This window comes from Leucopleurus acutus, assembly GCF_964270905.1.
Source record: "Leucopleurus acutus genome assembly, chromosome: 16".
Taxonomy (NCBI): Eukaryota; Metazoa; Chordata; class Mammalia; order Artiodactyla; family Delphinidae; genus Leucopleurus; species Leucopleurus acutus.
The window spans coordinates 29,572,845-29,584,626 of record NC_139158.1 but is presented as its reverse complement, the minus strand read 5'-3'; the positions used below and the strand labels follow the sequence as shown (position 1 = coordinate 29,584,626).

General features: G+C 48.6%; 1 protein-coding gene across 1 annotated transcript; it reads left to right on the top strand.

Annotated features, from left to right (window-relative positions):
• Positions 1 to 2,237: 2,237 nt before the first annotated feature.
• RMI2 (RecQ mediated genome instability 2) lies at positions 2,238 to 6,917 on the top strand (the record flags this gene model as incomplete). Its single annotated transcript, XM_082856339.1, has 2 exons — positions 2,238 to 2,538; positions 5,711 to 6,917. The coding sequence occupies 2 exons, from the start codon at positions 2,238 to 2,240 to the stop codon at positions 5,857 to 5,859; spliced, it is 450 nt and encodes a 149-aa protein (XP_082712465.1). The 3' UTR covers positions 5,860 to 6,917.
• Positions 6,918 to 11,782: the final 4,865 nt, after the last annotated feature.

The following is an 11,782-nucleotide window of genomic DNA, read 5'->3' as shown; positions in this document are numbered from 1 at the left end:
TTTTTTTTTTTTTTGCGGTACGCGGGCCTCTCACTGTTGTGGCCTCTCCCGTTGCGGAGCACAGGCTCCGGACACGCAGGCTCAGCGGCCACGGCTCACGGGCCCAGCTGCTCCGCGGCATGTGGGATCTTCCCGGACCGGGGCACGCGGCATGTGGGATCTTCCCGGACTGGGGCACGAACCCGTGTCCCCTGCATCGGCAGGCGGACTCTCAACCACTGCGCCACCAGGGAAGCCCCTGAGACATCTTTGATGGGGAGATGGGCGATAGTGTGGACAGTGAAATGGCAGGTGTGGTTCAAGGAGCATGAAGTTTGGGGTCAAATGGACTTGGGTTGAGTCCTGGCTCCACCCCTCGCTAGCTGTGTGGCCTCAGCCTTGTCATTAGCCTGAACCTCAGTTTCATCATCTGTAAAATGGGGGTAAGAAGTGAGGTTATGTAGGTACAGCCTCCTATATCCCCACTCCTCTGTTTGCACTCTGTGTCCCAGCCGTTCTGATATCCTGGCAGTTTGCTCAGTGCTTCCTGCTCTGTCTCCTTTCTGGGCCCTCCTTGTACATTTTGCTCTGCCTGGAGGGATGCTCATATTCCAGGTGGAGGGATGACACCATAGGAGGTTATAAACTGGGACACCCCTCAAGCTCCATGCATGTTGCTGGCAGAGTGATCTTTCCAAAACACTAGTCTGAACATATCAGTGCCCAGTGTGTGTGTGTGTGTGTGTGTGTATCCGTGCACACACACACACACAAATTTGAAGGCCAAGAGAATGGTGGGAAATTCCCAGGGCTTTACTTCAACTCCCTTCCCCATCACTTTTCTGGCCTTCAGGTGCTTTGGGGAAGGCCAGTGGGGACTCACCAGGCTTGAAGCGGGTGGGATTCTCTCCTGGTTAAAATCTCTGCTTCCTTCTCAAGTTAGAAGCTTGGTTACTCTACAACTTAGGGTTGAGGTATAGAGGCCAGGATCCCACGGAGGCTACTGCCAGAGAGGCTGTGGGCAAGCCACCTAGCTTCTGTGAGCCTTCGTTTCCCCCTTTGTAGAACAGTATTTACAGGGTGTGGGTACATGGGATACTCCCTTTAAAGCTCTTAGGTCAGAACCTGGCTGAGTATTTCTTAGCTGCTTTATAAAAATCGACCTCTTGGTGAATACCCTCTGTAAGCCAGGTATTGCGGGAGGCCCTGGGAGGACAAAGTCTTCTGACAACTGGTCTTGATTTACAGGATTGCTTGGTTTAGGATTTGTGGATTTGACTGATTGGGGACATGCAATTTTTCGGGAGCAATTCTATTTCTAGAAAGTTATCTGAAACATGCACAAAGATTTAGCTCTAGATAGGTTCACAGTAGCGACTTATAAAGTGAAAAACTGGAAATAGCCTAATGTCCACCTCTAGGATATTGGTTAGGTAGGTGATGAGACAAATAGAATCTTAACGCAGTCATTCAAGAGGAAGCAGAGGGATATTTGTTGATATGGAAAGATGTTTATTATTAAGTGAAAGTAATATACAAAACAATATTTGTGTATAAAAATATATATACACATGTATATATTTTTAAACCTGAATGCTAATACACCAATAGTGGGTAGATATCGCTGAGTGATTTTTACAATTCTTTTCTTATTCTAGATTTCCTTTTCTAAATTTTCTACAATGAACATTCATTCCTTTTGTGAAAAATACAGTAATATATCTTATTAACTTTTAAATTATTTTGTTATTAAAATATAATAAATAAAAATAGTAATAAAAGAAAGGGCAATTTTACTAGCTGTTCCTGTCCCCTTTACAGCCTTATCTCTCGACTCGATTCTTGATAACTCCCAATAAACATAGGCTCACCATTGCTACAATCCATTTCAGTATTTGCACGTTATTTGTTAGCCTCAGAGAACCGTACTAGGCAAGGCGATATAAAGATGAATACTCACATTCTCCAGATGATTTGCGTGCACGCCAAATTTTGAGGTGCCTGGAAACAGGGAGTTCTGTACCTCCCTCCATTTATTTTTTCTCTTTTAATTCATTTCATCCATTCCTAGCTTGCGGGTCGGTTATTTTCTTTACGTACGCCTGCGCACTCCTGGGGTGGGAGTGGGGCCGCTCTGTCCGGCGGCCCCGCCTCCCAACGCCGACCACTGGCCGGCTCCGCCAGCGCGCCCTGATTGGTGGCTGCGGACCGGGTCTCGCCGCTCATCAAGGTTGGCGGGAAAGAGGAGGCGGGGCAGAATGGCGGCGGCGCCCACTGCCTCCTCGCCCGGCGGGTGCCCCGCGTCTGTGAGGCTGCCGCGGTCGCCGCCGCTCAAGGTTCTGGCGGAGCAGCTGCGGCGCGACGCGGAGGGCTGCCCGGGCGCGTGGCGGCTGTCGCGGGAGGCGGCGGGCCGCGGGCCGCTGGAGCTGACGGCCGTATGGATGCAGGGCACGGTGCTGGCGGCGGGCGGCGGCGAGGCGCGGCTGCGGGACCCGAGCGGGGCCTTCTCGGTTTGCGGCCTGGAGCGGGTGCCGCGCGGGCGGCCCTGCCTCGTCCCAGGTAACAGCCGGAGTCGACACCGTGGCTGACCCTGGGTTTGTACCGCCCGGGGGCGGGGCCTGGCCGTCCCACCTCCCGGTGTTTGCGGTGCTGGTTCCCCGCCTCGATACCCTTTCTTCCCTCCCCTCCCCAGCCAAGCGCCACCCAAGCAGTTCTGATGATCAGCATCACCTGCAGCCCATTCAAAAAATAGTTTCCGAGGACTCCACCAGCCCTCCCGGCTGGAGTCTCCGGGGGAGGGACCCCCAGCATGTGTATTTGTTAACAGAGTCCCTTCCCCACGGGTGATTTTTTTTCTCCCTATCAAGTTTTGGAAAATATCATAGTGGGGAACTTGGTTCATCCCTAACGACTCTACTCAAATGTACCTTCCTTTGGGAAGCTCTCCCCAGTTCCCAGGAATGAGGAGCCCTGCTGTACCCCTCCTTCGTGGGACTGTCTTAGGCTGTAGTTCACTACTGTTTCCTTTTAAACCAGTGGTGCGCAAATTTGAGCCTGCATCCGACTCACCCTGAGGGCTTGTTAAAACTGACGGCTGGGCACCACCCTCAGAGTTTGAGTCTGTTGGTCTGGGCGGGGCTGAGAATTTGCATTTCTAACCGGCTTCCAGGTGCTGCTGGTGCCGGTGGCCTGGGGGCCACACTTTGAGAACCACTGGGCCAGACTATGGCAGGGCGGGCTCTGTGTCTTTCTGACAACTATTCTCAGTATTAGGTTGAACTTTTTCTGGCCCTGGCCCTTTCTGGCTGAGCTCCCAGGAGCGCTGTTCTTAACCTTTCTGGACCTCTTACCAAAGGGACCAATAATTCCTGCCTGTTGTGTGGATTCAATACATTTAAAAAATGTCCTCAACACAGCTCCTAGGCCATAGTGACCAATGTTTTTTTACTAGGCAGTGCTCCTGCACGCTTGTCACCCCACCCTGGCGCCATCCTTCAACCTCCCTCTCTGTCTGCCCTCCATTGCAATGTTAGTCTAGCACAAGATCGGCAAACTACAGGCTGCCACCTGTTTTTGCACGGCCCATGAGCTAAAAATGTTTTCAAATGGTTAAAAAAAAAACAGAAGAAGATTTCATGACATGGGAAAAGTATCAATATATGAAATTCAAATATCCGTGTCCATAAGTAAAGTTTTATCGGAGCACCGTCATTTAGGTATTGTCTAGGGCTGTTTTCCCATTACAGCTACAGATCTGAATAGTTGCAACAGAGACGCGATGGCCTCAAAGCCTGAAATATTTAGTATCTGGCCCTTTACAGAAAAAGTTTGCCACCCTTGGCGTAGCATGTAGCACGAGCCGTTTGGTGTGCTGGTCCCCAGGCAATGCTCTTTGAAGGCAAGCTGGGGCTGTCTCCCATGTCTGGCCCCAGCCCTGGCATAAGGTTGGCACCAGTAGGTACCTGAGTGGGCATTGCACGTTGGTGAACCCATCTGACTTACCTACTGGCCTGTGTGCCTGGGCCGTACCATTTCCTCTTGCTAATTAATACCAGGGCTTGATTGACAAGTCTGACACTGGCTTCAGATAGGGAGCCTGAGGAGTAAGCAGGCCACTGAAACACAAAGTGATGTCGTGGGCGCAGAAGAGGGACAACTGATCCAGGCCTGTATGGTCGGGGTGAAGGCCTGATAGAAGGGAGGGGCGTGATGGGGAAGGAGAAGGAGAGACAGTGGAGAGAGACTCTGGCTGGGGGAGAGAGTGTGGGTAGAATGAACCAGACTAGTAACCAGGTGGTCTGTTCTCGGGAGGAAAGAGCTCAGGCCTTTGAGTTCACCCGTATTATACCCGTGTTATACGCCTTGGTGTATGTAGGTTTTGAGTATGTGGATTCCGTTTTTACCTCGCCTGTTGGGACTGTCTGTGGGCTTGTTCTTCCTTTCCAGGGTCTTCAGTCATTTTCTGAGGGCTCCATCTCCACCAGCTTTTTAGGCCCATTCAGAGGGTATGACAAGTGTATTTTCAGAATGAGCCTCCGTCGCTGAGGGACCCCACGTTACTTGCTCGGGTAGAATGTAGGGATGGGTTCAGGGAAACCTAAGTACGCCGTGCCAGGAGCTGATAGACCAGAGGGTAAGGTGTCAGCCTGCCTGGCTTCCTTCAGTCAGAGCCCCAGGCCCGGGTACAAACCCAGTCCTGATGTTGGAAGCAGGGTGATTAAAGCAGCCTCGCAGGGGCACTCAGTGGGGGCTGGCGACGTGCCTGCTCTTCCTGCTGTGTTTGGGGTTTTTTACACAGTTGAGTTTTGTGTGGTTAAGACTGGCCATTTTTGCTTTCAAGGAGAGCCACTTCCCCAAGGGAATGGGAATAGCGTCGTGGTTAATATGTCACTAGATCCTTGTGATGGCAGCCTGCCCTCTTGTTGATTTGCTTGTGTATGCCCAGCTGGCGGCAGGAGGTGGCAGGCATTGGTCCCAGGCAGTTGCAATGACGGTGGCATGGGGGTGCTACCACCTGCCCAGCTCTTTTGGCAACATAAAGGGAAAATTGGATTTGCTTTGGGGCTGTCAGGGGTTGTCTTTGCAGAAGGGGGACCAGTCCTGTGCACAGAGACCAGTCACAGGCTCTGGCATGGAGCAAGGAACAGGGAGAAGAGAAAAGCTCGGGTTTTCAGGCCCCGCCTTAGAGCAGTCTGTCTAATTACAACTCTTCCTCTGATGTGAGAGACTCTTCCACTCTTTGGGCGTGATAGCTTTATGCAGTGTGCTGTGATTTTGTTTTAGCATTTTATTTTATTTTAATATTTATTTATTTGGTTGTGTGGGGTCTTAGTTGCGGCTCACTGGCTCCTTAGTTGGGGCACGTGAACTCTTAGTTGTGTTATGCATGTGGGATCTAGTTCCCTGACCAGGGATCGAACCCGGGTCCCCTGCACTGGAAGTGCGGAGTCCTGTCCACTGCGCCACCAGGGAAGTCCCTGTTTTAGCATTTTAAAACCAGAAACCAAAGAAGATACAAATGTCATTCTCCAGGTTAAATGCGGAATTTGTTGGCAATATATGTATTTTGACCACTAGCTGCCTTGGCACTTTGGTATCTACTCTCTGCTTTTTTTTTGTCTCCAGTTTGCCTCCCTGATAAATTTAAGCCCTCTCAAGGACTTAAGGTGTCTGTTTTGATTTTATCTTCTCTATCAATGTGAACTTTACCACTGGGCTTTTCTTCTTCTAGGAAAGTATGTGATGGTGATGGGAGTGGTTCAGGCCTGCAAACCGGAGCCATGCCTGCAGGCTGTGAAGATGACAGATCTTTCTGATAATCCCCTCCATGAAAGCATGTGGGAGCTGGAAGTGGAAGATTTACACAGGAATATTCCTTAGAGGATGTTGGAACCGTCGATAAAAACAACCGAAATTCAGAAACAACTTAGGTTCTTATACCATATGGATTTCATGGACATCACTCAATATGTATTTCTCAAAAGTTTATCAGAGAGCTTTGCTTCGAGGAGTCTGGATGTAGGATTTCTAAATGCTGGGACACTCCAGTGAACTCAGCCCTTGCTGCCCCTTGCTATGACTGTTTGCTGATGAAAAGCAGATGTTTTGTTCTCTTTTTCCTCTCCTTTTTTTTTTTTTTTTTTTTGCTTTATGTGTGTTAATTCTCTCTCTCTAAAGCACACAGAAATCTCATGTTGCATTTTCCAAGTTTTACAAGTGATGATACTTTTTCCATTACCACTGCAACCCTACTTTACGAGGCAGAATTTGAACCTCAGTCATCGTCAGAAGAGAGTAAAGTGTGTGGTTATGGGCAGGAAAAGAGGCTGCATAAAAAAGGAGTGACCTCATGGCTCGGCAGTCTTCTCCATCAACAGCTCCGTATCCAGTTTGCAAGTCAAACGGCATTTTCTAACTGCAGGCACTGGGGCCTCTCAAAGACACAGCCCTCTTTCTGCTTCAGACACCACTCAGCCCTAAATGTGTAAGGTCCATTCCCTGCAGATGCGGACGACGATGTCTGCCCTTCTTCCTTCACTTAGGGCTGTTGAAACACTTTCAGAATTTCTTGTTGAAACTAAAAATCAAGACTAAGAACAACTTCCAGGCATGAACTAAACTTCTGCCTCATAACTTTTGGTGAGATACTGTGAGGAGGCAGCCTCCTGGTTAGAGTCTTTATGTTGTTTTTGGTAGGGAATGTCCTTCTGTTGTGATTGTGTTCAGTGTTGGGTGGCAGCTCTTCACTTCTTACACAACCTTCACTTTGCTGTAAATGTTAAGGGGGTCGGGTTATGTTCCTCATTGCTATGGAGTTTTGCTGGATTATTTATCTCTACCACTAGTAAATTGTTTTCTATGCCGTATTTTTTAAAATAGATTTTATTTTTTAGGCGGCTTAGATTTCTAGAAAAACAAAAAAGAGCAGAACCTATAGAGGTGACCTTTACATGCCCTCCCTCAGTTTCCCCTGTTATTAACATCTTGCACTGGTGTGGTACCTTTGTTAAAAGCGATGAGCCAGCATTGATACGTTATTATTAATTAAAGTCCATTGTTTACTTAGGGGTCATGCTTTGTGACGTACGATAGGCATAATATCGCGTATCCACTGTTACAGTATCATACAGAATAGTTTTGTTGCCCTAAAAGTCCTCTGTGCTCCACCTAATCATCCTTCCCTCCACCGTAACCCCTGGCAACCACTGATTTTTCTACTGTCTCCATAGTTTGCCTTTTCCAGGATGTTATATAGTTGCAATCACACCGTCTATAGCCTTTTCAGACCAGCTTCTTTCAGTTAGCAATATGCATTTAAGGTTCCTCCATGTAGTTTTGTAGCTTGATAGCTCATTTCTTTTTATCCTAATCCTCCACTGGATGGATGTACCATAGTTTGTTTATCCATTCACTTATTGAAGGACATCTGCTTGATTCCAGTTTTTGGCAATTATTAATAGGGCTGTTGTAAACATTCGTGTGCAGATTTTGTGTGGACATAGGTTTTCAACATGCCAGGGTAAATGCCTGGGAGCGCGATTGTTGGTTACACGGTCAGCCTATGTCTAGCCTTGTGAGAAACGGCCAGACTGTCTGTCTCAGACTGCCATAGCTAAACACCATAGAGCTGGGGCTTAAAAACATCCGACATTTACTTTTCAGAGTTCTGGAGGCCAAAGTTAAGGTGCTGCTTCCTGTTTCACAGGTGGCTGTCCTCTCACTGTGTCCTCACATGGTACCAGGGGGCAAGGTTGCTCCCTGGGGTCTCCCGTAAGGGCACTGATCCCGTTCACCTCCCAAAGGCCCCACCTCTATACCATTACACTGGGGGCTAGGTTTCAACATAGGAATTTGGGTTAGGGAGAATACATATTCAGTCTGTAGCGCCTTGGAGGGGACATATTCAATCTGTAGCGCCATCTTCCACCGTGGCTGCACCATTTTGCTTTCCCATCAGCAGTGTATGGAGTTCTTGTTCTACAGCCTCACCAACATTTGATGTTGTCAGTGTTTTGGATGTGCCATAATTTTAAACTCTAGCATTTTCTTTTAAAGGTGGGGAAATTGGAAAGTGTGCACTGTTTTTTTGTTTTTATAATAAATTTATTTTTGGCTGCGTTGGGTCTTTGTTGCTGCATGTGGGCTTTCTCTAGTTGCAGCGAGCGGGGTCTACTCTTCGTTGCAGTGCACAGACTTCTCATTGCAGTGGCTTATCATTGTGGAACACAGGCTCTAGGCGCATGGGCTCAGGAGTTGTGGCTCGTGGGCTTAGAGAGCAGGCTCAGTAGTTGTGGCACACGAGCTTAGTTGCTCCGCGGCATGTGGGATCTTCCCAGACCAGGGCTCGAACCTATGTCCCCTGCATTGGCAGGTGGATTCTTAACCACTGCGCCACCAGGGAAGCCCCCAAGCCCTTCATTTGTCATTAAATTTGCTGTGTAACTGTGAGCAAGTTACCTACCTTCTCTGTGCTTTAGTCTCCTTATCTATAAAATGTAGATTATACTGAGCTCACAGCACTGTTGTGAAGGGGTGTGTAAACCCAAGCCCTTCATTTGTCATTAAACTTGCTGTGTGACTGAGAGCAAGTTACCTACCTTCTCTGTGCTTTAGTTTCCTTATCTATAAAATGTAGATTATACCGAGCTCACAGCACTGTTGTGAAGGGGTGTGTAAATCACTTTTACATGTGTCTGGCACATGGTAGGCCCCAAATGATTGTTGCTGGGAAGAGCAGTAAGTTCCTACTCACATCCATTAGTTGCCTCTTTAAAATTTTATATATTTTTATTTATTTTTATTATTTTTATTTTTTTCTTGTTTTTGGCCACACCACACGGCTTGTGGGATCTTAGTTCCCCGACCAGGAATTGAACCTAGGCCCTTGGCAGTGAAAGTGCAGAGTCCTAACCACTGGACTGCCAGGGAATTCCCTATATACTTTTAGAATAGCTTTAGATCCACAGAAAAATTGCAAAGACAATACAAAGAGTTCCCATACACCTGCACCCTGTTTCCTTTATTATTAACATCTTACATGAATATGACACATTGGTCACAATTAGTGAACCAACACTGAGATGTTATTAACCAAACTCTATCCTTTATTCAGATTCCCTTAGTGTTTTTCCTAATGTCCTTTTTCTGTTTCAGGATCCCATCCAAGACACCCTATGACATGGAGTCATCTTGTCTCCTTAGGCTCCTTCTGGCTGGGACGGTTGACCAGTTGCTTTTGATTACATTGACATTTAATTTTGATGTAGTCCATGGCATCTCTATTATAGGATTCTTAGGTCAACACTATTCCAAAACTAGTGTGGGTTTCCCAATAGTAGCCCCTGAGCTGGGTGTGTGGTAGCCTCCCGAAGACCTTAAAACCGAAGTCGACCCTACTGAGGTTCCCTTATGTGATGCCTGCTCTTCTGCTAGAGGACTGCCCCAGGCTGCTGAGAACCATATCCTGCCCACTTCGTCCTCACCTAACTTCTGGTAACAAATGCCTGATTGAAAATCGCTGATTGGGCCGATATCGTCGCCTGGGCAGTGAACAACCTCAGGAGTGTGGGAGGTGGGAAAACGAGGGTGCCCCATGTTTTTCTGACAGTCCGCACAGACTGCCGACGGCTCCCGGTGGCTCCGAGCTGGCGGTGTGCCATCTCAGCATGTTAGCTGTTAGCTGAGCTGTTGCGGTTTCCCTGAATATTAAGAACTCTCACTGTTTCGGCTAGCGTTTCCTCCTTGACATCACCAATGAAAATGCATCTCGGGCGGGGGTTTTAGTTTCCTGATGCCAAATCAAAGCTGGTTTATCAGCAAGCTCCCCTCACCAGACAAGGGCAGGCTGTGTGCTCTGGCTGCAAAGCTTCCCTTTTGAAATTGGCTCTTTTCTAAGAACTGAAAATAAGCACCCGGGGCTGTGACTTCACTTTTCTTGGAACTGCTTTACATTATAAGAAAAAAAAAAACAAAAAACCCTCATTTAGCTAGTTTTGGATCACTGAGTTCCCTAATTCTTTCTGTTGCCTATTCTTGTAAAGCTGAAGTTTTACCGCAAAATTCTTATGCATCAGGTGAAGCAGGAAGGAGAAGGAATGACCACATGAAAAAGTCGAGTGTTTTGTCTCCTGGCCTGTTGTGTGTGATTTAATGGTGAGAAGGCAAAGAACCTGGAGAACACACTGCGGACAGAATCATCTTCAAACCCCAGGGATCCAGCTGCGACTGCGCGGCCCTGAAATCCGCTGGGTCACCAGATGGGCTAGGCTGGTGTTACTAAACCTCAGGCCATGGTCTAGATTCACTGAGCAGCTGCCTGTGTGTCAGGATGAGGGGAAAACACACATCCTCGGCCATAGTGACCTACATTTAGCAGACATCGTGGAGCCTGTGCAAAGGATGACTTTCAGGGGCCCCTGCCTGCTGAGGATGAGGGAGAGAGAGGCTTAGTCACACCTGAGCAGTCCTGGTCCTGCTCTTGCCTATCTGACCTTGGGCTTTTTTTTTTTTTTTTTTGCGGTCCGCGGGCCTCTCACTGTTGCGGCCTCTCCCGTTGCGGAGCACAGGCTCCGGACGCGCAGGCTCAGCGGCCATGGCTTCACGGGCCCAGCCGCTCCGCGGCATGTGGGATCTTCCCGGACTGGGGCACGAACCCGTGTCCCCTGCATCGGCAGGCGGACTCTCAACCACTGCGCCACCAGGGAAGCCCTGACCTTGGGCTTGGAGGTCAGTCTGTGAAGTGGATGGTACGTGGTAGGGTCATGGAAACTGTATTAGATGCCCCTTCCCAGTGCGGTTTGTAGACAGACACATAAATTGTTCTGAAATGTCTGTTAGTATCTCTGTCCCTGTCGGAGGGGCCTCTGGTGATGTGACTGTATCTTATTTGTCTGTCTCCATACATGCATAGCACACACGGCAGTCAGTAAATGTTCCGTGAATGGCTGGTTTTTAGGTAGGAAGGCAGAGGAAACACACGTGGAAAGGCACCATGTTCTTGAATTTACACTCAGCGCTCCAGAGTTTCCAAATGCCAGGAGCCCCCTGACAGGCCGTCTAAGAGGGCCTTTTGAATCAAGCTTCTCTGGTAGTTTATAATTGGCCTGAGGGCGCATGCCAGAATGTTTGAGAGCCCTCTGAAGTACAAATAGGGAAGACTTGGTAAAAAACATAAAAGGAAAAGGAGAGAGACAGCTGAGTCAAAATAAAAGATTCATGTGGTTTGGGCAGAATCTGAAATTATAGTCCTATGAGAATCATGGAACATCTCTTGATAAAGAATGCAAATTCAAGCAAGGGTTGCACGCCAGGCACTGGGCTAGGAGCTTTCCCCTGTGTTACTTCATTCTGTGTCAGTGCCCTTGGGAGGTGCTTTCCCCCTCCTCTGGGAAAAGTGCCACCAAGGAATGGAGCCCTTTGCCCCAGGACATCTGGCCAGCAGGCTATGGCAGAGACGGGTCTCAGGCCAGTTGGTGTCCCTCGCCCTGGGAGAAGTGGCCAGGGCCTTCATTCTGAGAAACTCGTCAGATCCTCTGGGAACGTTAGGTCTTTACTCTTGGGTGCTAGCACCCTCTGCTGGTCTGTCCCGGGCAGAGCTGCCCCGTTCCATCAGAAACGGGCTGACAGTCAGTGACCTGAATGAAAAGCCACAGAAGGAAGCAAAGGAACAAATGGGGCCACGAGCAGTTTCGAGGCTGTCCACCCCGGCAGTTTCGCCCATTATCGCCAAGCCCTAATGGGGTGGGTAGAGTTTGGCAACCAGATGGGTTCTGATGGTCCCACTTTTGAATCTCAGCCCTGCTGT